Here is a 25674-nt window from a genome sequence, read left to right on the forward strand (position 1 = left end):
CCCCCCACCCCTTCCCCTGCTCCCATTCTCAGCCTGGACCACTGCCTTGCCTTGCCCCAGCCCTCCCTGACCCTGCTCAGCCCATCCACTCCCACCACCCCCGTAGGCTGATCCACTCCTTGGCCTTTGGGTAAGGACCAGACTGCCCCCTCACCCCCAGCTTGACTTGCCAACTCTCCTTCAGGAAAGGACCAGACCTGCCCCCAGAGCCTCCTAGCCCAGCCCCCAGACTCCCAACCCACTGCCTTTCTTTCCGGTAAAGATGGGACCGACCTGCCCCAGCCACCTCCTCCCAACCTCCCCATTCTTCCTGATGCGTCTACTTTGGGTAAGGATAGGACTGAACCCCCTCTCAGCCCTGCTCCGAGGGCTGCTCCATCCTAGCCCAACTCCTCATCCCCAACCCAATCCATGCTGCCCCCTCGCTCTCCTTCAGGTAAGGACAAGATGAATCCCTCCTCCCCATTGCTCCCTCCCCAACCCCCATTTGAAGGGGGGGCAGCCCCTTCTCCATTATCCTCCTGTCCTTGCTGTCCCTCCTGGCCCCCTCAACCCAACTCCCATTCAGCTTTCCTTCGCTCTGCTACCCCCAACCCTTCTGGGGAATGCCCCCCCTTCCCTCCCCACAGTCTGATCTCCCCCCTTCCTGTGCTACTCCTGGGGCACCCCTTCTTCCAGCATTGGGCAGCAGGCCCCACCTTGGAGCTGGGGGGCGGGTAGGCTCGCTGCTTTTGGTGGATTCTGGGGCTAGGTCTCTCCCCAAGCACATGTCTCTGCTCTGAAGGTACCAACTCTGGAAGAACATCCAGATGGTTTACCTCCCTCCTAGTATCCGGTCTGGGGAATGCAGGCAGGTAGCAGAGAGCTGGCACCACAGTGTGTGAAGCCCCCTTTTCCAGGCAGGAGAGGAAACCTTTTTGCAGGGCATTCTCCATGCAGCTCTGTGGGGCGCTGGGGCTGTGTGGGGTTCTACCCCACTCCATACAAGCTCCTAAGCAATCAGCTGGTTCAGGAGGGGGTGGGTGGAGCAACTGGGAGGGGAGGAAACTCCCCTACTTCTCTCTGTGATTTTGGTCAGGTTTCATGGGGATTTTTTGCATTTCTGCAGCATGTTGCAATGGATACTCTGCATGTGTACACAGGGAAGTCTAGAGCTCCAGGGCATTATCCCAACAGGGGCAGGGAGTGGGTAATGCTTTGGGCCCTCAAGTTGCTGTCTCCTTAGGCTGGCATGGGTGGGCAAAAATGGGCTGAGCACAGCAGCATCTTAGGGAAGGAATGGTCCACATGGAATCCACATGTAAGCTCTTTGGGGTAGGGAGTAGACCACCTTGTGTGTGTGTACAGCGCCTAGCACAATGGGGTCCTGGCCTTTGACTTGGGCTCCCAGTAACACATGCTGCTGTTACTACTAATGATGTAAATAGCGATGGCCTCTCACTCCTGTTCTCTAAGGTCTTGGCCACACTTACTACTTATAGGTTCTTAAAGCGCAAAAACTCTGTTTATAATGGCTAACAGAGTTTGTGCCCATTACATGGGTCTCCTGCAGCCTGCTTACCAGCACGTTAACCATGTTTTTGTCCTGGCTGTTGAAAATAGATTAGCTGTAGTATGGCAGGGCACAAACTTTGTTAACCAGTTCTTAGAATTGGGTCTGATTTGTGCTTGGTGGGGCTGGGGCATTGCTGAGATGCAGGCTTGATGACTCTGGTGCAGCCCCACGGTAGGAGCTGGTAGCAGTTGCAGAAAGGAACCATGTGCCTATCCCCTCCCTTGTGATTATTACAGAGGAGTAGAGGCTGGGTAACAAATCTAAGGGAGGCAGAGACCCCATTCCCCTTTCAGCCAAGACAGCAGGACTGGGAAATTCCCTTTGAAAAACATCCTGGGATTGCTGCTGTGTCTGGGCTGTATTGTTTCTCCTGGGGGAATTCTGCACCACTACGCATGCGCAGAATATATGTCCCCCGCAGATTTATTTGATTCCCTGCAGAAAAATGACTTTCTGATGGGGAAGCAAAGGGAAGTCACAAGAGTGGTCATGTGACCCTTCTCAGCAATATGTTTCAGGTGCCCAGGGCAGCTGGCAGAGAGGTAAATCACTGTGGGGCAGGAGGCAGGACTGGGGAAGACCCAGATGACGGCTCCTACCCTACGCCGGCTCAGCTGCTAGTCTGGGCTGGGGAGGACTGGACTTCCTCTTCCCCTGCATGGCAACTGGGGCCGGGTCAGACCTACCCCCAGATTTCTCCCCGGGCTGCAGGAAGCTCTGCAAACTCCTCGCCACCGCTTCCTGCATGCGTTGCTCCTCAGTTACGCGGGAGGGATCCCTGTATGGGGAGCAGCTCCCCCATCTGCCCAACCCCATACATCCAGACCCCCTCATACTCAGACCCCCATGCCGAGCCTCACCCCCCTGCACTCAGAACCCCCATGATGAGCCCCACTCCCCCAGCATTTGGACCCCCCATATCCGCCCCTGCTGAGCCCCAACCACCTTCACCTGGATCCCTCTGCAGAGTCCCATTACCATTGCACCCAGAACCCCCGTCCCCGTGTATCCCGATCCCCTCTGTACCCAGATCCCCCACTGAGCTGCCCGCACCCAGATTGCCCCAAACAGAACCCTCTCAACCCCCAACTAGATCCCCCCACACTAAGCCCCTCCACACTTGGATCCCGCCTTGATGAGCCTACTTGCCCACACCTGATGCACCTGGCATGGAAGTGCAGGGCCCTGGGGTGTTTCTGGGGCAGGCCGGGTCCTTGTGCCATGTCAGGGTTGGGTGCAGCCTCACCGCTGAGTCTGTGTCCCGGGGAGGAGCTGCACAGTGATTTCCCACCTCCCTGCAGCCAGGGGCCTGTGCTCCCCAAGGCCATGCTGGAGCCTCCACATTTATTTGACAAATAAAATTTGCAGAATTTTAAAATATTGTGCGCAGAATTTTAATTATTTGGCACAGAATGCCCTCAGGAGTATATTGTGGAAACAGACGGTATGGAGTGAATTCACATCCTGCCCAGAGACTGTCTTCTGCAAGACTGGCCTAGGGTCAAGGCACCTTGGTTTATTTTGGAGTGGCTCCTCTCTCCACTTAGTTCAAGCCAAAACGTAGATTTTGCAAGAGACTACTATAGAGGTTGAAATCTGAGGTTCTGTTTTCAGAGCTGCATTTTTCTCCTGTTCCTAGCAGTGAGGCAACTTTCATAAACTATTCCTCCCCACCTCATGAGTAACAGTGACTGGGTTGCAGCTGGAATGTTTGTCTCTCTGAAGTTGGTGGGAGAACTGCTTACCCAGAGTTACTGCCAAGTGATGTTTCATTGGCTTCCTATTAAATAAGCTGGAGGGGGGAATCTCCAAATAGATTAGTATTGGTTTGGTGCTGCCACATGCTAATGGTTCTGTGGATGTTTTCCCTGCTGTCTGCCCCAAATTCTGAAGCTGGAAATAGACGATCCTGATGGATTTTACTGCACCAACATCTCTTCTACAAAGAAAGTGTCGTTCCGAAGGGTAGTTCTCACCAAAAATGGCTGATTTGCCCCAATCCCCTACTGTAGCAGAAGCGTTCCAGTTTTTAGGACGTCACACCGCCTACCCATACAGCTCAATCTGCCCATCCCAGAGAGCATAAATCCACACGAGGTCTGCCTTCTTCTGAGGATGGTTTAAAAGGATTGGCAGCTGGATTTTAGGAGTGTAGACAAACTGGTGTATTACCTCATTAGGTGCACATGAGGAGTGGGGAGTGGATGATTACTGCTTTGCACTGGAATATTTAAAGACCTGTAAATCCTCTTCACTGACAGAGGGCTCAGTATGGCCTTGATGCTTGCTTGTAACTCTGGCTGGCTCTTCAGAATGTTGAGGGGGGAGATTGGGGGATTGCATGGACCCCCCCCATGCGTGTTTGTAATATACTCAATGATTTTTTTGCCTCTGTCTTCACAAACAAGGTCAGCTCCCAGACTGCTGCACTGGGCAGCACAGTATGGGGAGAAGGTGACCAGCCCTCTGTGGAGAAAGAAGTGGTTCGGGACTATTTAGAAAAACTGGACGAGCACAAGTCCATGGGGCCGGATGCGCTGCATCCGAGGGTGCTAAAGGAGTTGGCGGATGTGATTGCAGAGCCATTGGCCATTATCTTTGAAAACTCATGGCGATCGGGGGAGGTCCCAGATGACTGGAAAAAGGCTAATGTAGTGCCCATCTTTAAAAAAGGGAAGAAGGAGGATCCGGGGAACTACAGGCCAGTCAGCCTCACCTTAGTCCCTGGAAAAATCATGGAGCAGGTCCTCAAGGAATCAATTCTGAAGCACTTAGAGGAGAGGAAAGTGATCAGGAACAGTCAGCATGGATTCACCAAGGGCAAGTCATGCCTGACTAACCTAATTGCCTTCTATGAAGAGATAACTGGGTCTGTGGATGAGGGGAAAGCAGTGGATGTGTTATTTGACTTTAGCAAAGCTTTTGATACACTCTCCCACAGTATTCTTGCCAGCAAGTTAAAGAAATATGGGCTGGATGAATGGACTACAAGGTGGATAGAAAGCTGGCTAGATTGTCAGGCTCAACGGGTAGTGATCAACGGCTCCATGTCTAGTTGGCAGCCGGTATCAAGCGGAGTGCCCCAAGGGTCGGTCCTGGGGCCAGTTTTGTTCAATATCTTCATTAATGATCTGGAGGATGGCGTGGACTGCACTCTCAGCAAGTTTGCAGATGACACTAAACTGGGAGGAGTGGTAGATACGCTGGAGGGTAGGGATAGGATACAGAGGGACCTAGACAAATTAGAGGATTGGGCCAAAAGAAACCTGATGAGGTTCAACAAGGACAAGTGCAGAGTCCTGCACTTAGGACGGAAGAATCCCATGCACTGTTACAGACTAGGGACCGAATGGCTAGGAAGCAGTTCTGCAGAAAAGGACCTAGGGGTTACAGTGGACGAGAAGCTGGATATGAGTCGACAGTGTGCCCTTGTTGCCAAGAAGGCTAACGGCATTTTGGGCTGTATAAGTAGGGGCATTGCCAGCAGATCGAGGGAGGTGATCGTTCCCCTCTATTTGACATTGGTGAGGCCTCATCTGGAGTACTGTGTCCAGTTTTGAGCCCCACACTACAAGAAAGATGTGGAAAAATTGGAAAAAGTCCAGCGGAGGGCAACAAAAATGATTAGGGGGCTGGAGCACATGACTTATGAGGAGAGGCTGAGGGAACTGGGATTGTTTAGTCTGCAGAAGAGAAGAATGAGGGGGGATTTGATAGCTGCTTTCACCTACCTGAAGGGGGGTTCCAAAGAGGATGGATCTAGACTGTTCTCAGTGGTACCTGATGACAGAACAAGGAGTAATGGTCTCAAGTTGTAGTTGGGGAGGTTTAGTTTGGATATTAGGAAAAACTTTTTCACTAGGAGGGTGGTGAAGCACTGGAATGGGTTACCTAGGGAGGTGGTGGAATCTCCTTCCTTAGAGGTTTTTAAGGTCAGGCTTGACAAAGCCCTGGCTGGGATGATTTAGTTGGGAATTGGTCCTGCTTTGAGCAGGGGTTTGGACTAGATGACCTCCGGAGGTCCCTTCCAACCCTGATATTCTATGATGCTGACAATGTTAAAGCATTAATCAGAATTATAATAAGAACTCAACTATTTAGTGCCTTCACACCTCTCCTGCTCTTGAGAAAGGGTCACAGAGCCAAGATGATTCACAGAAAGATAAAAACTGAGGTCCTCATCACTTAGGCCATGTCCATATTGACCAAGAGCACCTTGTTTTAGTACCCCTCTGGCAAGAATGCTGCTCTTACCCAAGGTCGTCTTGGCCAGTATAGGTATGACTTTGTGGTTACTGGCTTTTGGAAGAGGATGGTTGTTAGCCTTAGTGCCCAGGCTAGATTCCAAAGTATTGATCACACTTTGCTTCCCTAAATTCTCCTTGAAGTTTAAACTGGTATGGTATTTTCTTGCTGTTGTGTGTCGTTGCTGTATGGAGATGCACGCTCCGCCTGTGTAGATAGTGTGTAATTCTGGTCACTTACAAATTGTTGGGGGTAACTATTTGTAATAACTAAAGCAGCCCTTTTCTGAACCTTTCTAGTTTTTCCTTGCAACAAATAATTGCAGCTTCATAGGCTTAAACTCATTTGATCCCTTGCAATGCGTGGAGTGTCTTGGGCTTAGCAAGAGGTACATTAGCTGGCCGGCCACTTATACCCTGTGTTCTTTCTCTGCAGGGATCACCTGACTCCACCAACTCCCTTTGCACTGACTCCTCGGCGCCGGTATCCAATTCAGCAGGCCCAGTACTCCTCGTTGGGGGCCCTGCCCTCGGTATGCCTGGATGGCTACCAGAGGAAAAGCCTGCTATCTGCTCGCAACTCCAACATGGTGCACAGCCCGGTGACAGTGAAGATTGCACGGCCGGACAGCAACCTGGTCCGCTCTCCACTGTGAGTACAGCGTCATTAGTGGCCCTTCAGCATCCCACTGCACACGTGGTGCACATGTGGTACACGCGTACAGCCAGTGCTCACAAACACACTTGTATCTTATGTGTTAGAGGCACTGAGTGCTGTGCAGAGTAGTAGGGGCCCTCTCACCTGCAGATCCCTGCTTCTCCCAGATCCGGCACTTACTGGTAGCAAGCAGATTCTATCTCCTGCGTGGTGGCTTGCTCTGGATGCACTGAGGGAGTGTGCGCACTGGTGGTTGCACTTATGCATCACTTCACACTACTTACAGCCCTGTAAAACCTCCCCTTAATTAATTGCAGAGGGGAGAGTAGCCTGCTTGGGGAAAATGGGTTGTTCGCTCTTCCGTTTGGTCGCTTGATGCGCTCTTCCCTGAGGGGGAGTCTGTAGCTCATGGCCCTGTAGTGACCTTTTAATCCTCATCTCAAGCATCGCTTTCTTGCCATGGAAAGGATTATGAGGTCACAAGCTAGTCCTGAAGCTGCATTGGTGATGCTGCCTAGATTATTTCTCTTTCTTTAGAGGGGGGCCAGTCTTCAGATGTGCTGGGCTGTTGGGGTTCAAGGCGCAGGGGAGCTCAGCACATGCAGCACCACTAATGGGGAGGAGGTGGATGCTCACTCTCCCTTAACTCATGGCTTTACATTGCAGCTTGGAGCAGCTGGTTTCGCCAATGGCCTTGTCATGCAATAGCACCCTGGACCCATGTGCAAAGGAGACTGTACTGAGTGCCCTCAAAGAGAGCAGGAAGAGGGCTGTGGAGGAGGAGGACCAGAGTTTCCCCAGTGGTCAGGAGAACAAAAGAAGGTAATAAGTTAGTGGGCCTGGGTGCTAGCTTCATGTGTCTGAAGCAGTGCTGTAGATGTGCCAGGTGCTTCACTATCTTCATAATGGATATACAGGCAGCACGCCGGCTGTGAACATGGGAACAAACAGCTGGCCTTTCCAGTGTGGCTAGTAATCTGAAACAGAACTTTGGTTTCCTCTTGCTGACCAGCTTTAATAGCAATCTGGTATCTGTGCCCTTCCAATTACCTTCAGAAAGCCTAGAAGACTTCTCTTTTGAGGAAGAGGAAAAACATTCTGTTTGGGTTTCTGTCATGGAAGTTTCAAATGCCAAGCCTGGTCTGCCCTGCTGTGGTGGAGGTCTTTGACAGAGGCCTGGTGTGTGGATTGAAGGCTATCTCAGCACTTGGTTGAAGGGGTAGAGGAGTTGGAATCCTAAAACAATCACTTCCAACTGCTCGGATTCTCAAGTCTGGTTTATTAACTTCCATTTAAACATAACCACCCCTTCCTCTCACTTCACCAGGTCTCGCTTCCATATTATTTTTATCATAAACCAATCGGTTCTCCAGTCAGCCTCAGTCTTTGGAGAGAAATGGGATACACGTGTCCTGAATTTCTGATGTAAACAAAACATGACCATTTAAAATCTGTTGAGATCTCCTTTATATATCTCAGTGAGCAAAAAAGCATGCGTGTTTTTCCTTCAAGAAATGATGGGGGAAAATATTCCCCAGTTTCCATTTGTTAAGGTTAATGAGAACACCAGACCTTAGGTCTCAGACACATAGCTGCAGCAGTATCTTTCCCCAGGATTTTAGGAAGGAGTAGGATATAAATCAGTGGATGCCATCGTCTTTCTGGTGGAGCCCTCCTGCAACTGCCCTAGCACAGCTGTTTTCCTTCTGTCCATTTCTGTCTGTGTGGGTTTAATTTGTCTTGTGGCTCCCCATGTCTGTCCCTTGCTTGCCATGGGGCTGCAGGCTGCTTGCAGTGGGGAAGTCCATTGGGGCTGGGTTATATGGGCTCTTGCAGATGAATTGAGTGCGAGAGAACCAGAGAAGAGAAGCTTGGGCTCATGAGATACTGTTTGAGTCTGTCATCCTGTATGCTGCTCCTGACCCCACTGTTAGATGTCAGTTTGAGAGCCCGGGTGATGAGTGGCTTTCAGGGAGCAACCAGTTGCTTTTCCCACTGCTGCAAGAGCACACTTTCAATTGGAGTTGTAGTGGCTTATGCAGCTTTCTCCTCTCCCATTGCTTGGACTGGTGAATGTCTGGTCCCGCCTCCCAAGGTGTGTGTGGCGGGGGACACAGGATGAATACGATCCTATAAAGAGTGGTAGAGGGTGAGCATGGATGTTGACACTTTATTCTCCTTTCTGACATTGGCTCCACAGCTGTGTAACAGTAACCCATTTCAAAGCACTTAACCTCCTCACGCTCCCCCGCTGGCTATGTAGGCAGAAAGCTCACTGCTCAGTGACTCGTGTCAGCTACATCCTATCTTAGTACCAACACTCTGAGGCCGCCTTTGTGCTGCCAGCGGTTATGCCTGGCACGTGGGCAGCACCTGGTGTGGCTTGCACTTGAGAGAAATGCAGTCAAGCTTGGCAGTAGAACTGACCAGAGGATGACGATTCTGTTTCAAGGCAACTTCCAAGGTTTTGACATTTGTTTTCATTCCACCTTGGAACAAAAACTAAAACTTCTGAACGTTTTCATGAAAACAGAATTCTGTCAGTGTTGATTTCCAGATGAAAACATGGGTGGGGCGGTCGGTCTAGTTAGGGCAATGGGTGGGATGTAGGAGTTCTGGGTTTCAGAGTGGAGATTTTCCTCAGATTGCTGGATTGTGTGGGTCCTTCTGAATGCTGAGGATTTCCTCATGTCTTTTTCTTGCAGACGCCATGACAGCAGTGGCAGTGGGCAGTCTGCGTTTGAGCCTCTGGTAGCCAATGGAGCCCCAGCTTCTCTGGTACCCAAGTAAGTGCCTGTCAAACTGTAAAGGGTCTAGTGTTGGCTAAAGGGCAAAGCGAAAAGGCTCTGCAGACTTGGCCAGTCGCGTGGAGGCCAGAGGAAAAAGCACTGGGCCTTTCCTTCCTGAAGTGCAGGGCTAGAGCTGGGGTTCCTGTCCTGTGACCCAAGCTCTGCACCCTGACTGGGGGAGAACAGACCTCTGGGAGGTGGCCAGTGCTGTGCTGGATTTTCTCTGTATGGAGTGGAGCTTGGCCTGTGCTGCTGGCAGCCCCCTTGTCAAGATCTCGGTTGCACAAGCTGAAAAAGGAAAACTGAAAACCCTGCCCCTCCCTCAAAAAACCATCCAGACTAACCCATCAGAGAGAGGGGCTGGGTGGGAGACTCCCAACACGTGGATTTGGGGATTGCATGAAATTAGAACTGGGCAAAACTGTGTTTTTGGTGAATAGTATTAACTGAAAAACACATTTTTCAGGGCACCAAAATTGTGTGTGAATTTAAGTTAAATTCAGTGAATAGTTTCAGCCAGGAAAAATGGAAAATCTTGACAGTCAAAGCTGTTTTTTTTTAATAGTTAAATCTCTAAACAAAACATCAAGTGCTAAACACCTGAGAATAAAACATTTTTGTGTGAAATGAGACAAACGCCTGAGATGAGACTCTCCGTTTTTTTTGTTGTGATGAGAAAAACAAAAAATTCAGCTTTGGTTCAAATCAAAACAAACTTTTTTGGTTCAGCCCCCAAACTGAAAATTCAGTGATTTACTTAGCTTCATTAGTAACTTTCTCTCCCTCTTTCTCTAGGCCAGGCACTTTGAAGAGGGCCCTCGTTTCCCAGTGCCTAGATGATTGCTTGAGCAAGAGATCGCGCACTTCTTCCATCAGCTCCATGAACAACACATATGCTGGTGGGATTCCCAGCTCCATCCGCAATGCCATCGCTAGCTCCTACAGCTCCACCCGGGGACTCTCGAAGGTAGGTCACAGCATTTCTAATAAAACACCTGGAATTCACAGGAGACACGGTGGTTTGGGGTGGCATGGCCTTATGAGAATAAGGCACCATTGCCAGGTGCCTGGCAGTAAACCTGAGTAGTCTTTCTCCAGCTTCATGCAGCACAAACACCTTCCACAGAGCATCTCAAGCAAAATGTAAACTGTAGCCACTGCCTGTCTGCAAAATGCCCACCAGGAGGCAGTGCTTCGCCATCCTCCAGCATTGGCTAAAGCCAAGGGGTGTCATGGAATAGAGCCCCCTCAAACAGACCAGAACACACTAGGATTTCCTTATGATTTAGTTTCAGTTGGATGGTGCTCAATTTGGATTGTTCTAGGTAAAACAAAACGTAAAATCAGAACCATTCTCCTGTCATGCCACCCTCTTTCAGGCTGCAGTTGGCTAATGTTTGAGTCCAGCATTTTCAGCTTTGATCCAGGGCTCTTAAGCAACTGATAATTTACAACAACAACAAAAAAAAGGTGTTGAAATGACTCCTTTGTCATCAGACAGGACTGTAAAATTGCTGATGCAGCATAAGGGGAAAAAGGGGTAAACAGTGAGGTGGCAACATTTGCAGCTGATACTACTCAAGATAGTTAAGTCCCAGGCAGATTGTGAAGAGTTACAAAGGGATCTCTCAAAACTGGGTGACTGGGCAACAAAATGGCAGATGAAATTCGATGTTGATAAATGAAAGTAATGCACATTGGAAAACATAATCCCAACTATACATATAAAATGATGGGGTCTAAATTAGCTGTTACCACTCAAGAAAAAGATCTTGGAGTCGTGGATAGTTCTCTGAAGACATCCACTCAATGGGCAGCGGCTGTCAAAAAAGCGAACAGAATGCTGGGAATAATTAAGAAAGGGATAGATAATACAGAAAATATGTTGCCTCTGTATAAATCCATGGTACACCCACATCTTGAATACTGTGTGCAGATGTGGTCGCCCCACCTCAAAAAAGATATATTGGAATTGGAAAAGGTTCAGAAAAGGGCAACAAAAATGGTTATGGGTATGGAACGGCTTCTGTATGAGGAGAGATTAATAAAACTGGGACTTGGAAAAGAGATGGCTAAGGGGAGATGTGATTGAGGTCTATAAAATCATGACTGGTGTGGAGAAAGTAAATAAGGAAGTGTTATTTACGCCTTCTCATAACACAAGTACTAGAGGTCACCAAATGAAATTAATAGGCAGCAGGTTTAAAACACATAAAAGGAAGTATTTCTTCACACAATGCACAGTCAACCTGTGGAACTCCTTGCCAGAGGATGTTGTGAAGGCCAAAACTATAACAGGAAAAAAAAGAACTAGATAAGTTCATGGAGGATAGGTTCATCAATGGCTGTTAGCCAGGATGGGCAGGGATGGTGGCCCTAGCCTCTGTCTGCCAGAAGCTGGGAATGGGCGACAGGGGATGGATCACTTGATGATGACCTGTTCTGTTCATTCCCTCTGGGGCACCTGGCACTGGCCACTGTCGGTAGACAGGATACTGGGCTAGATGGACCTTTGGTCTGACCCAGTAGGGCCTTTCTTATGTTCTTATAAGAGCAGATAACTGAACTTTACTAGCTAGTTGCCTATCCTTGTGCGGGCTTAACTGCTGCTGTCCTACCCTCTTTCTTTTGTACCTCCTTGTCTCCTGAGCCAGAGGGGACCCTGGGCATCAAACCTTTTTAAAATAAATCCATGGGAAAATCACACATTGAATAACGCATGCAGTTCTGATCTCCCCATCAAAAAAAATATTAGATTTGGAAAAGATACAGAAAAGGGCAACAAAAATGATTAGGGGTATGGAACAGGTTCCATATGAGGAGAGATTTAAAAGACTGGGACTTTTCAGCTTGGAAAAGAGATGACTAATATGATAGAGATCTACAAGATCATGAATGGTGTGGAGAAAGGGAATAAGGAAGTGTAATTTACCTCTTCACATAACACAAGAACCAGGCCTCACCCAATGCAATTAACAGGTAGAATGTTTAAAACAAACAAAAGGAAGTATTTCTTCACGCAACGCACAGTCAACCTGTGGAACTCATTGCCAAGGGATGTTGTGAAGGCCAAGACTATTACAGGGTTCAAAAAGGAATTAGATAAGTTCATGGAGGATAGGTCCATTAGTGGCTGTAAGCCAAGATGGTCTGGGATGCAACCTCATGCTCTGAGTATCCCTAAGCCTCTGACTGCCAGAAACGGGGGCTGGACGACAGGATGAATCACTTGATAATTGCCGTGTTCTGTTCATTCCCTCTGAAGTATTTGGCACTGGCCACTGTTAGAAGACAGGATACTGGGCTAGATGGACCATTGCTGTGACCCAGTATGGCCATTCCTGTTACGATTCCTGTAGGAAATGTTCCCTAGGTTCAGTCTCACCTGAAATGTGTCCCTTTCAATGGAAAAACACTACAGTCAATGAGGTAGGAGTGACGGTATCTTGTGCGGTGTTGCTGAGAACACAGCCTGCTCTTGCCAGAGTAACTCGATGTGTGCTCATGGGTCTAGGGTATGTCTACACCGCAGTGAAAAACCTGCGGCAGGCCTGTGCCGCTTACTCAGGCTCTGAGGGCTCCAGCTAAGAGGCAATTGTGGTGTTGACATTCGGGCTCAGACTGTGGAGCCCAGGCTCTAGGACCCTGCAGAGTGGGAGGCCCCAGAGCTCTGGTTGCAGCCCACTCCCTAACCTCTCCACCACAAATAAACAGCTCTGTGAGCCCAAGTCACCTGGCACGGGCCAGCCAGGGGTGTCTAATTGCAGCATACACATATCCTAAGGCTCTAGTCTCTTCACCAGCCAGATCATTGTTGCTTTATTCCTTACAAAGGGGACCAATACAGCCTGTGGGGCTGGCCAGGAACACAGGGCATTTAACTTCCTGGTGTGACTTACCTTTTAATGGTCTGTCTCTCTCTCTGGGTTCCAGCTGTGGAAGAGAAGTGGCCTGAATACTTCCCCTCTCTCCAGTCCGGCATCTTCCCGCTCTCAGACACCGGAGAGGCCTAGCAAGAAAGCCAGGTAACCAAGCTGTGCTTCCAGTTCAGTGCAGCTCGCGTTCGTTGCTGATTCAGTCTAAACAGATGTTGGGGGTATCGTTCTAGTGGTATCCTGCGTGCAGACTCCAGTCGGGAGGGGGCAAGGCATGCCCAGGTGGGGCTGGTGAGGCGTTTCGGACTGCCCTCTTCTCTCTCCCCAAGTCTTAAGCTCTGTGTAAGCCACCCACCTTGGGGCACGCCAACCCTTTCCTTCCAAGCCGTCTTGTCCCCTGAAGTCTGGCTAACTCTACTCTCCCTTGTCTTCCTGCTGGCGGCCTAAGGAGGCATTGCACTCGTTCCATTCTCCAGTGTCCGTAACTGTGTCCTGCCTGCCCTGCGGCTGATACGGGTTACCGGGCTGGTGACTTCCCATGCTGAGCACAACCTGCTGCTTTTGCCCATTTCCTTGACCTGGATTGTTCCCATGTCTGGGGCTGGGAGAGAAGAAAGGGCCCATTGCCATTTCGTTAACTAACGCCCACCTCTGCTGCTCCTAAGGACTCCGACATAGCTATCCAAGGGATACAGAGGCACCTGTCTACTTCCAGTCTTAGTGCTCATCCCTCTTCAGCAAGGGGGTGTGTGTGTGTGTGCAGTCAGAGTGTGTGGCACATCCGTCGTAAAACAAATGTTGAAACAGGCTGTTTTCCCAGAATATTCACTGTGAATGTTTGGGTCTAAAGCAAAATGACTCACAGGCCAGCAAAACGTGGGCCCCTCAGTGATGCTCTGAGGTTAGCTTTGCCTCTGCAAAGTGCTGGAGGGTTTGTGTGCAATTCTTCCTTTGCTGATATGCCAGACCTCTCCATTGTCCCAAGCTGTGGCGCACGAGTGTTCGCCTTTTGTCTCCAGGCACTGTCAAACTGGGCTAGAGGCAGCGCTGTGCTCAAGGCACTGGTCTTACCAGTGGTTGGGTATTTTGCTTGTGGCTTTCAAGATGATCATTCATGGCTCGTGGGTTGTGTTAAATCTGTCCTGAAATGTTTGCAGCTGTCAGAGAGGAGGTGCGTCGGTGTGAACTGGGCCTAACGGGCTTTCTCCTGTCTCTGCAGGGAGGAGGATGCTCACTGGTCCAGCACTTCTACCCCTGTAAAATCTGACAAGGAGCTGCAGACAGAAAAGGGTGAGTGGGGACAGGGTAGGGCTTGCAAAGCCACTGGGGATGCCGGTTTGGCTCAGGCTCTGCAGCTGCCTTGTAAAGGAAAGGCTGCTGGAGAGTAAGAGGAGGCAAAAGTTAGAACCTTCTCTGGCAGTAAGATTTGAATGTGATCTAGAAACGGGGTAAGTAGGTACAAGGCACAGCAGAGGGGACAGGACGATGCGTCTCCACCAGGTTCCAAGCTGAGCAATGCTAGGCCCCTCCCTGTTTCCTCTTGCTGGTTAAATTGAACAGTGTTCATCATTTGCTGTCCTAAGTGGTTAAACAGCTCCCAGGCTTCACCCCACTGCGGGCTGAGTGTGGGTGATAGAAGAGGAGCCTCAGGTCTGGTTTGTCTGTTGGTTAGTGGAGCACTTTGAGAGGATGTGGACAGCTGCTCGGAGTTACTGAATGGGCTCTTCAATGTAAGCAGGAGCACGTCCTGGAGCAGTCTGGTCCACATCCCTGGGAGTCTTCGCACAAGCTGCCTCCTCAGTTTGCAGGTGTGGCCAGCCATTCATCCAGGAACCCTGGGTCCTGTACTCAGCTTGGCCCTCTGTCTGTGGCTCTGTGCTCGAGGCAGGGTTATCTGGAGGCAAGTGTCTCTTCCCCCTCCCCCCACTCTGACAGAAGGGCGGTGAAAGCATCGGTAAGCAAGTTCCTATGACAGGGTGTGCGAACTGACCCCCTCCTCCATCTGGAATCCCCACTTTTGATTGGTTCCTCCCATACTAGCTTTGGAGACTCCTGTGCGGAAGAAGCAGAGTTCCTTGACCTCACCGTCCATGTCGGGGAGCAGTGGGAAACGCAAGCGGAAGATCCAGCTGCTTTCTTCTCGCCGAGGAGACCAGCTTACCCTGGTACGTTGCCTCCATGTAGCCCTTCCTGGGCACCTCTGGCAGTGGAATACCCTGCTGTAGGTCCTCCAGGAGTGGGGGGAAGCCTAACCTGGCTGCCCTAGGGATAGGAGCACCTGCCCTTTGTGGGATGGGAAGTGAAGCCAACCCCAGCTCCTGGTGTCTGGGGAGCTGCTTACTGCTGGGCCTTTCCTGGGCAATACTCTGGCCCACTCAGCACCAAGCTAAAAACAACCCCAGACCATGTGCAATTAGTGGGCAAAACAGAGGAGTAGGGATTTGAGTGGCAGACTCTGCTTTATAGCAGTTGCTGCTCAGTGGCTTTACCATGAGTTTGGCTGGGTTCTGCCTGCCTCTTTGAGGAAGGGACTAAGCTCACGCTGTTGTTCTTCCCTTGGCAGCCCCCACCCCCTCAGCTGGGTTATGCTGTCACAGCAGAGGACTTGGACGCAGAAAAGAAGGCAGCACTGCAATGGTTCAACAAAGTCTTGGAGGATAAGACGGGTAAGGACCCCCTCTCATTTAGAAGGTGCGGTTAGTAGGATACTTACAGTAACTTAATGCTGTAAGCAAGAAACTGAAGGAAACACCCATCCCATAGATGTCCAAGGCCAGAAGGGACCATTATGGTTAAGGATACGAGTCCATCACGGATTCCATGACTTTTAGTGACCTCTGCAACTTCAGCCCCAGGCGGCGCGGGGCTTGGGCGGTGCGGGCCTCGGGCTTCTATGAATGGTTTATTGACTGTGACCTTACTAAAAATAACCCAGACAAAATCTTAACCTTAATTATGGTCATCTGGTGTGGTCACCTGTGTAACACAGGCCAGAGAACATCACCATGTGAGTCATGCATCATACCCAGAGAGTTGCCTTCTCCCAGCGGCTAATGAAGTTAGATTTTCTGCTACTCTGGGTCCTGAGGAGAACTTCATGAATGACCCCTTACCCCCCCCACCCCGCAAACTTGGGGCTTTTATGTGAGTCCTCCAGATCCTGGAGTGGGGGTGAAGTCCTTGGATCTTTTCAGGAATGTGGACTGTCCTCCTAAAGTCACTTGGTCAGGGTCTGGTTCCATCTGTAGCTGCCCCTGCATAGTTGGGAAGCCCTGCTAATAGCAAACTGTCTAAGCATGTTGTTTTTCTTGCTTCCCAGCAGTAGATGCCACCCCAAGCACTGCTGCAGAAACCACCCCTGCATCCAGGCCTGTGTCATTCACACTGCCATCTACTGGGCCTACATCTGTTTCATCGCCCCCCCTGGTCGCCGGCACTGGGTCACTCCTGGAGAGTCTGAAGAAGATGCAGAGCAGGCAGAGTGCTCTTGTGCTTTCAGGTTAGCGCTTCATGGGGCTCTAGTGTGGTGAGGGGAGATGGGAGAGCAGTGGGAATGGCCTCTGGGGGTCACTAGTCAGTCCCGGCTGGGAGTTGCAATGTTGCTTCTCCCTGACACAGCTTATAAACAGCTGAGTGCAGGAAATCCCAAATGGCATTTGATTTAGTGCATCCATAACACCTCTCCAACCCAGAGTGGAACAAGAGTGGCGCAGGAGGGACTCTAGGGGAAGCCCTCAGGGTTCTAACTTGGTGGCTCACCTCGTCACGCAGAGCAGTGCTCTGTTTGGGTCTGGGGTTTTGCTCCCGGTAAGTCTGTCTTGGTGGCAACTTGATCATCTCTCCCAGCCCACCAAGTCGACTTCCTTCATCACACAAATCAAACTCTGGTAATAAGCCATCTGTTCATCTGTAAATGATTTTCTCTCTTCCACAGATTCGACTGGGGCTGCAGTGACCTCTCAGCTGCCTCTGACAGTTCCCACGGTATTGCTGGATTCAGGTTCACTCCCTGCAACTGTGTCTGACTCCAAGCCTGCTCCAACACTAAACTTGCTGGATCCCTTGGCCCCTCCCTCCTCCACTGCTCCGCCTGCCAGCAGTGTGAGCAACCTGACGATTCCTGCTTCATCTGACCTGGGCCAGACCCCCACCAAGACGCCCTCCCCCCCTAAACCCAGCATTCTCTTTGGGATGCTGAGTACACCGCCAGCCAGCCAGCCTGGACCAGCGGCAGCATCCGCCGCGCCCGCAGCCACCCCCATGTTCAAACCCATCTTTGGCACCCTGCCAAAAAGCGAGAGCGTGGCGCTCTCTGCAGCTGGCACCTCTCTGGCAGTCGCAGCATCTACCAGCTCTGTGCCTCCCTCGACAGCGTCTTCCTCCGCCACCACCGCCACATTCAAGCCCGTCTTTGGGAACTTAGCAGCTGCTGCTGCACCTATAGCAACAGCGTCTCCTTTCACATTGAAGCAGACACCTCAGCCAGCCCCAGCTGCTGATCTGACAGCAGCTTCCACTACAGACACCACCTCTGTCTTCACCGGCCTCCCCAGTGCTGTCTTTACTACTGCAGCTACCGCTGCCAGCACCCTGAGTGCCACCACTGACGCCACCACGAAGCCAGCCTTCAGCTTTGGACTTGGCGTGCCACTCGCCACCAATGCAGCCAACAGCACAACTGTCACTGCGCCCATCTCCACCAGAGCAACCCAGCCGTTCCTGTTCGGAGCCTCTCCAAACCCCGCCCCCAGCACAGCAGCAAGCTTCACGCCTACCGGTCCTATCTTCCAGTTTGGAAAGCCTGCAGCCCCCACCGCCCCCACTCCCAGCGTTCCAGCAGGCTCCACCTTCGGCCCAGCACCCTTGAATGCAGCACAGGCTGCTCCCAGCACCACTGCTGGCTTTAGTATCTTTGGGGGCACAAATCTGACCTCTTCTACCCCACCAACCACCAGTCAGTCAACGCTGTCATTTGGTTCCTCCACTGCTGCATTTGGTGGTTCCTTTGGAACAGGTGCAAAACCGCCCCCTCCGTATCCTGGTGCAGCTGGTCAGCCTGCGTTTGCCACTGGCACCCCGGAGAGTCAGCAGCCCACCAGCAAACCTGCCGCTGGCCCCGCGAGCTTTAGTACCCCCGCTTTCGGCTTTGGGGCCTCCGCGGCACCGCCGGCGTTTGGGAACAGCTCCCAGCCAGTTTTCGGAGGGACTAATACCCAAGTTTCCTTTGGCACCAACAGCTCCCAGCCAGCTTTTGGAGGCACTACATCAGTGTTCTCCTTTGGAACAGCCACCACTTCAACCGCATCAAGTTTTGGCTCCAACACCCAGCCTACAAAGAGCAGTACAGGTAGCATGGTATTTGGCGGAACCACCCCCTCTCCGTTCCCCTTTGGGGTGTCCAACCAGCAGAGCACTGGTGCCAGTGCCTTTGCCATGGGAGCGTCTGCCCTGAGCGGGGGCACCCCCTCCGTGGCATTCAATTTTGGGGCTGGACAGAACGGATCGGCAAGCACAGCAACCCCCTTTGGTTCTTCCTTGACACAGAACACGTTGGGTGGCCAAAACCAGAGCGCGCCATTCGCCTTCGCTGTGCCTGGCACTCCTGACAGCAAGCCTGTGTTTGGAGGTAAGGTGCAGGGGAGGAAAGTCTGCTTAGCCCTGCTTGGGTCGAAGGCTGGGCCTCTCATTGGGGAGGAAGTGGGAGGCTTGAGTGGATCTAGGCAGTGACCTTGCTGTGCTTTATTCTCCCTTTATTCCTCATCCCTCTAAACTTAGGGCTGGCGCTGTTGATATTTTGCCCCTCTGCCATGAGCCATTCCTTGGGATCAGGAGAATCCCAGATGACTGCGTTTCCAGTCTTTGCATAGACCAGGGACCACTCCGGCTTCTAGCAGTGTGTCTGCGAGGGCTGCATCCACATAGCTCAGCTCCGCTGGGGAAGGAGTGGGCTGGGGTCACTCTTCTAATGTACAAAGGTTTTCCTCCCCAGCCAGTAGAGTAAGCTCCCCCCAGACTCTGCGAGTCCCAGTCTGTTCTGTCTCATGGGTCTGCTGAATGGAGGCTTCAGGAAGTAGGAAGGGAGTCGATGGGAGATGCAGGAACTCAAGTCTTTCAGGGGGAGCGGGGAGGTTGTCGCCTTGGGAAAGGGGGAAATGGGAACCCTCTGGGGCTTGGGGGAGTGCACATCACCTCTGCCTGTTGGGAGGCTGGGTGGGGATGTTCCAGCCCTTCCTGTAGGATCTGTGCAGTCTGTTCTCATCTTCTCCTTCTTCCCCTGGCTGAGCTGTACCCCCCACCCCTGCACGCTGGAGCAGAAGCTTCCCCAAAGTACACAGGCTCCGATCCTGCTGTGGCCTTGACACAGACTCCCCATCCTGCTCCTCTAGCCAAGGCTGACAGTGGTGTGTTGTTTTCAGGAACTCCCACTCCCTCCTTTGGGCAGACCACGCCTGCTCCAGGAGCAGGGCCTGTCGGGAGCAACAGCCTTTCCTTCGGGACCCCCAGCACTCCTGGGTCGGGCTTCGGAGGAGCAAGGCCTCCATTTGGTAAGAGACATGGCTTCCTCTTCCCCCAGGCCTGCAACACGGGGCGGTGGTTGGGGTGTCAGTAGGAGCCCTGCCCCCAAAGCAGAGCCTGCTGTGGGCTGCACTGACTTCAGACAGGCTCCCAGAGGTGAGTGTCTGTGGGCTGGCTGTTGGATGGCTAGAAATACATCTCTGACAGCCAGTCCTGGAAGACAGCCTTTGCCTCTCTGCCTGCTCCCTGGGATGGTGGGGAAGGTTGGGTCGGGGGGAGGACCGCATCCCCCTTGGAAACAGAACCTCGGTTCTCTGTTTGGGGGGTGGAGGGGTGAGCTAGACTGGAGGAGAGTTCATTGCTTCACTTTAGCAATGTGATAGTGCGCTCACGTTCACAGGCCCCTGGGAAGTTAATGCTGCAATGGGCTTCTTGTGTAGCAGTGTCCACGTCAGACAGACAGGGTAAAGGCTGGCAGTCGCTCATGCAATCTCTCTCGCCTCTAGGACCATCAACCCCTGCGTTTTCTATCGGGGCAGGATCCAAGACTGGGCCCCGTCAGCGGCTGCAGGCGCGAAGGCAGCACCCCCGCAAAAAGTAGCCTCTTGGGTCTTCTGTTGGATCTTAGTTCCGGCCCAGCCACCTGAGCCAAGGATATCCGAGTTCTGAGTAACCCTTCTGACAAGGAGCCCGGGCCCTCGGGTCAGGCGCTCGTTTCTGAAATCGGTTGGAGACACTTCTGGGGGGCAGCGACTCCGACGCAGGACAGGATAAACCAAACCCTTCGTACTTGAACAGTTCCACAGCCGAGACTGGATAAACTCTGTACATAGCAGCAGCGTTCCTTTCCTCCCTTATTTCTCCAGGGCTCGCTCACAATGTGTACTTTCTCCATGGCTTCATCTAGCTGCGCCTGTGCTCTCCTGACCATACTGACCGTTCAGCCTTGCCCATCCACCATGTACCGAGCGTGTGGAGTGGGAGCTGGCGGGGGGCAAGGGGAGGTGCCCATATGCACGTTCCCTGTCTGTGCCTGAATGGAAACCCGCGTTCTGTTCCTTGGCTTGCTGTGTCCCTGCATTCCCCCTTGTAGCTTTGCTGTAAGCGAGGCTCTTCCCTCCAGGCAGATGCGTTCCCAGTCTGCCTCGTGGCTGCTGGCCCTGGAGGGGGGTGTCTTCGCTGGCTCCAGAGGCCTTTCCCTGCACGGTGATCTCATGACCTGGTAAATGCACCTCTCCCCTCCTCCTAAGGGACTCCAGCCTCTGGTTTGAACTGGCAGGTACTGGCTTGCCAGCCATCTGGCCTGGGCAAATCTAGTAGGCGGGATGGGCCCAAGTCCCTGTGTGTTAGGGAGTAACTCTTGGTGCTCCAGACAGACCATCATCCAGCTCCCGCTGTGAGCAATCTGCCTTTCAGTGCTCCTATGCAGACCCTGCAACTCAGCGTCTTGCCTCTGCTCGGGAACCCAGCCCATTGCAGGGGTAACCTAGCCTCTGCATCCGGAAGAGCAGGAGGGTGGTGCCTTTGGTGCACCAGACGTGTTCTGCCTGGCCCGGGAATGAGCAGAACCCCTGCCCAGAGGAGGTGGGACGCTGCCACTTACTGCCCTCTCCCATCGTGATGCTCCTGTAGCTTTCCCTGCTCCTGTCTGTTGTGCGCTTTGTATGTTTGCTCCTGTTTGTTCGCTCATTGAATCGAGCTTGGAGGAAGAATTGAACCGTGTGAGTGGCGGCATGTTGGTAATGCCGGATTTGCTGTGTAAAGATTTTGCGGGGAGGCTGTCTCCTAGTGGGGGATGCGCCCTGCCTAATTGGGTGTTGAGAGTAGCATCATTGTGTGGCTACTAGTGCTGCGTGAACTCTGTATCTTAAATGTGATGACTGAAAGGATGGCAGCCTGGGGCGTGGGGGGGCACAGGGCCCTCGGGGTGCAGGGGGCTGGAAGGGTTCCCTAGGTCCCGGGCTGGCAGCCTCTTTGCTGTCCTGCCCCGCTCCAAGTCTAGCTCTTCTCTCCCTGTGTCAAACCCAGCCGGCTCTCGTTACCCAGCCAGGGGTGTGTAGCACACGTCCCTTCAGTGCCGGGCTTGCCTAGGGCTGCACGGGGCTGTTGGCCCTGCCCGAAGCCACTAAAGGGAAAGAATCCCCAACTGACACGCTTAGGACTCTGCTTCTTGCCCCCTGCTCCTCCCTTAGCCCGGCTCCAGGGGCTGGGTGCTCATTTCCAGCCAGCGGGGAGCGCTCACGGGGCTGCCCTGTATCTTGGAGCTCGGAGGGGAGAGGGCCAGGGCTTCTATTCCCTCTACTGCCCGCAGCCTCTGGGGAGCTCTCACTGGGAGGACGCCTTGTGTGCCTCGGGGAGAGGGGCTGACACCCCAAGGCCTAGGCCCCTTTGACCCCCCCACGTTCCAAGAGTGACTCTGGCTGCCAGATCTTTTTACTACTCAGAGGTGTGAGTGTGTGTCTGCCGAATCCTAAATTAACAGATATTTAAACATTTTTTAAGAAAATAAAAATTTATTTTTATATTTAAGCTAAATTGCCTTTGAATTCCTTCAAGCTTGGTTCACTGAGGTGGTCAAAAGTTCAAAGCTGTCGACTAGGATTAGCTGTGCAGTTACCTCTGGGGAGGAGGAAGTGGTCCCTTGTAGGCCTGGAACCCCCTGCCAGCCATGGCAGGCTGGGCTAGCAGCCGGGAAGGGCAGCTAGCCCGTGGGGCAGGAAGGGCTGGCCTGCTCTGTTCGAGTGGGTGCATTCTCTTCCTGCTGGCAGGAGCTGCTCCTCCCCTGACAGTCAATGTTACATGAAATGTACTTACTTCTTTTATAATGTGATGTATGTGGATGTGACTAAACTTTTTTTATTTTTCCTTGAGACTGAGGCTTAGGAGCTCTTGCACGTCCGAGAGAGTTGGGGGTTTTTATTGTTTTCTACCAGGAACAATGAGCCTCTCCTGGCTGGGGAGGTGGGACATGGGTGGAAAGTCTCTGGGCTCTAGCAGCTGGGAGGTGGCTTCCTTTCGAGTGTGCGGGGTGGGGGTGTACTGCACTCACCCCTGCCCCTTCGCAGGGCTGTAGCTGCCTGGTGGTGGGCTATTTGTCTCCAGCCGTTCCCTAGGATACCAAAGCAGCCGTAGTGGGCCGTGGCGGAGCTCTGCCCGGTTAAGGGGCACTGCCCAGCCATGTACATAGCACCAGCCCGGCCTTGCTGGAGTCTCGTTTCAGTCGGACTCTTCGCACAGGTTTGGAAAATCAGGTGAAGGGGCTCGTACCGTAAAACTGCTCCCGAACCCCCGCCCCCAGCAGAGCCGTCTGGGCTCATGTGCTGTCATGTGGGGTGACACTGGGAATTGGGGCAGTTTGGCTCTGACACGCTGTGACTAATCTGTGGCTGTTGGTTCGTGCCGGCCTTGTAAGCGGGTGTCTTTGCTCACTGGCTTAGAGACGAGAATTGCTGCTCCTATCCAGAAGAAAGGGGAGTAGTTCAGTGTCAACCAGCAAGCTAAGCTCAGGTAGGTGTCGGTAGCTGCTATGCACTCTGCTGGCAGGCCTGCTCCCACACTCCTGTATTCCTTCGAGACAGGCCGGGAGGGAACCACCCATCTGGTTACCTCAGCTGACTTTCCTCCACCACAAACCCATTCTGCCCAGCCTCCCATCTACCTTCAGTCCTGGCGGTGCTCGGCTAGAGGTGACGTACGAGGCAGAGGCCACGTATTAGTTTTCTGGCCATGTGTTATGCTGCATTGGTGTGTAACTTACTGCAATTCTAACACCCTGCAGCAGAATATAAGGAGGAGGCCTCTTGCTCCTCAGACACAGCCGGGCTCCTGCAGGCTAGTTAAACTCTGTTGGGAGTATATTGCGTCTGAGGCCCTGTTCACACCAATGCAGCACAAGGCATTTCAGAGCTGATCTCCAGGCTGTCTTGGTGGTCCACATCTGAGGCAGGTTGCTGGGGCTGGTGGAAGAGTCGAACAGAACAAGGGTGGGCTGATGGTATGTATTTATGGAACAAATTATCAGCAGCTCAAAAGAGCCCCTAGCTGTGGTTTGTGCCCTGAAACAAACCATGTTCATAATCAGTCTTCAGGGCGTGGAGGTTTACTTTGAAGCCTCTTTCAGGCTAGTCCAGTGAAAGAACCAGGGTAGGAAGAAGTAATAGGGTCCAGGTACCACCACAGACCGGTGGGCTGCTTCAGACACTTCCTAGAGTGTTACCCTGGGCTGAGCTTGGTTTTACACTGGCCCTGTTCTAGTGCTGGTGCTCTAAACTACCAAGCAACGTAGCAGCAGTAAGGAGTCACTTTGCGGTACCTTGGTTGGGTTTGTGTTTGTAAATGGCCCTTTCCTCGTTCTCGAACCCAGTTACACCGGGCCTGAGTTTTCTCAGCTCTCCCACCGTTCTCTGCTGTGATTCGCAAATACCAAAGCTGCCTAGTGACCAGGCCACTGCTCTAAAGGGCCCCATCTGCGTATTGCACAGAGACCTTCCGCTGCCCGGCTTCCTCTTTAGCTGGGTGAGAACTGTGCGTTGCAAACCCGAGTGGGCTGCAGTACATGAATGTTGGGGGGGACGGGGGACGCGCCTGGGTTTTTTATTACAAATGAAAACTTAGATCATTCCTGGTGCAGCTGGTGGGGATTTTTAGTGTGAATGTGCAATTTTTTCCTTGCTTATGTCATTGATTTAAAATAAAAACAAAATTGTGCTCGATTCTGGCTGTTCTTGCACCAATTGCTTTGTGTCGCAGGCAGCCCCAGCTCTACCCTGGCTGTCCATGCCTGTGAGATGGAAAGGGCCGGCCCAGGCAGTGATACCTGCGCTGTGGTGTTCTAGAGCAGCATTTCTCAAATGTGGCTACCAGGGGGTTCAGCCAGAGGCTCTGGTGATGGGCTTAACTCCCCCCCGCCCCTTTCAGCTGCAGGGTTCTGGGGGCAAGCTTAACCCTGGCAGTGGGATCCATGATTCAGCACCCCTCCCCCACAGCTTCAACTGCAGGGCTCCGGGCTTCAGCCTCCCACCCCAGATCCAGCCGTGGGGCTCTGGGCTTCAGCAGGGCTGGCCTCTAGTCAAGCGGCAAGGAGTGGGGTGAGGCTGGAGTGCAAGGCTGCGAAAGGGAGCTTGGCAATGGAGGGGGGGAAGCAGTGGGAACCCAGGTGAGGATGGAGAGGCAGTGGGGGCCTAAGGGGGTGGGGGAGCAGGGAGAGTCATTGGGGGCCAGAGGTGATGGGTGGGGAGCCAGTGGGGACCAAAGGCACAAAAATACATTTTTATTATTGAGTCTGCAAAAACGCCCACATCCATCAGTGACAAAGATTTGGACATGTGTGTATTTATTTGTTTTTCCTAAAGTTAAATATTTTAGGAAAATGTCAGAGCGGCCACCAGCAAGAGTTAGTGGCTGCACTCTGAGGTCACCAAAACGTGTTGTGAGAACCCCTGAGGCTGCCTTGTGCTCATCAGACTGGCCATCCCCTTGGTGTCAGTGCACCTTGCTCCCAGCTGGGGTGAGGTGATCCTGTCAGCTGCTGGATTGCTCTCATGCTGCTGCTGTTCACAAATCAATCCTTGTGTGTGGTTAATACAGCAAAATTGGTAGAACTTTCCTGCCCTGGCTCGATCCTGCCCTCACTAGAATATGCAGCTAAGCTCAAGGGCTGTCTAGTAGGATGCTATTTACCCGTAGTCTGCAGATAGTACAGAAGAGTGGGCCCTAGCCTGGCCCCGTGGGAATGCATCACACACCAACTGTGGGGAGAGGGGCTCTGTGCCCCTTAGGCGGGTGGTAAAAGCATCTGTAGGTGTGGGGCTGTGCTACAGCTGAAGGTCCCCTGGTTCCAGCTAGAAACGATCCATGCTGCCTGGAGGAGGCAGTGAAAGCACCTCGCTGAGAGCAAGTTCTATAAATAGACAAGGCAACCTCAAAAGCACTTCACCCTTGGAACAGCCCTAGCCTGGGTCTAGACCAGCGCTGCGGTGACACTGCCCTTCCACTTTCATCTAGAAGTACTGGGAGGGTCCAACTTTCTGAAGCAAAA

The 25674-nt window shown here is 52.3% G+C and overlaps 1 protein-coding gene across 2 annotated transcripts; it reads left to right on the forward strand.

The window, feature by feature from the left end:
* The first annotated feature begins 6247 nt into the window (after positions 1–6247).
* LOC112113697 (nuclear envelope pore membrane protein POM 121-like) lies at positions 6248–24349 on the forward strand. 2 transcript variants are annotated; one of them, XM_026658409.2, is made up of 12 exons: positions 6248–6451; positions 7124–7279; positions 9163–9243; positions 10042–10213; positions 13180–13271; positions 14341–14411; positions 15162–15286; positions 15685–15787; positions 16441–16620; positions 17056–18747; positions 19538–19666; positions 20144–24349. In XM_026658409.2, exons 1-12 carry the CDS (start codon positions 6387–6389, stop codon positions 20236–20238), a joined length of 2961 nt encoding a protein of 986 aa, XP_026514194.1. In that variant the 5' UTR covers positions 6248–6386; the 3' UTR covers positions 20239–24349. The 2 variants fall into 2 exon arrangements, with proteins under 2 accessions (XP_026514194.1, XP_026514193.1); XM_026658408.2 differs by having other exon boundaries at positions 6287–6451; positions 16444–16620.
* The last annotated feature ends 1325 nt before the right edge of the window (positions 24350–25674 follow it).

The sequence above is a fragment of the Terrapene carolina genome, unplaced genomic scaffold (assembly GCF_002925995.2).
Source record: "Terrapene carolina triunguis isolate 2854851 unplaced genomic scaffold, T_m_triunguis-2.0 Scaffold440, whole genome shotgun sequence".
Lineage (NCBI taxonomy): Eukaryota > Metazoa > Chordata > Testudines > Emydidae > Terrapene > Terrapene triunguis.

Bases quoted from the DNA above. Each gene is read 5' to 3' on its own strand.
- LOC112113697 (XM_026658409.2), top strand. From the start codon at position 6,387: ATGGTGCACAGCCCGGTGACAGTGAAGATTGCACGGCCGGACAGCAAC. The intron at 16,621-17,055 runs GTTAGCGCTTCA...TCTCTTCCACAG, and splicing joins GAGTGCTCTTGTGCTTTCAG to ATTCGACTGGGGCTGCAGTG. The intron at 18,748-19,537 runs GTAAGGTGCAGG...TGTTGTTTTCAG, and splicing joins CAGCAAGCCTGTGTTTGGAG to GAACTCCCACTCCCTCCTTT.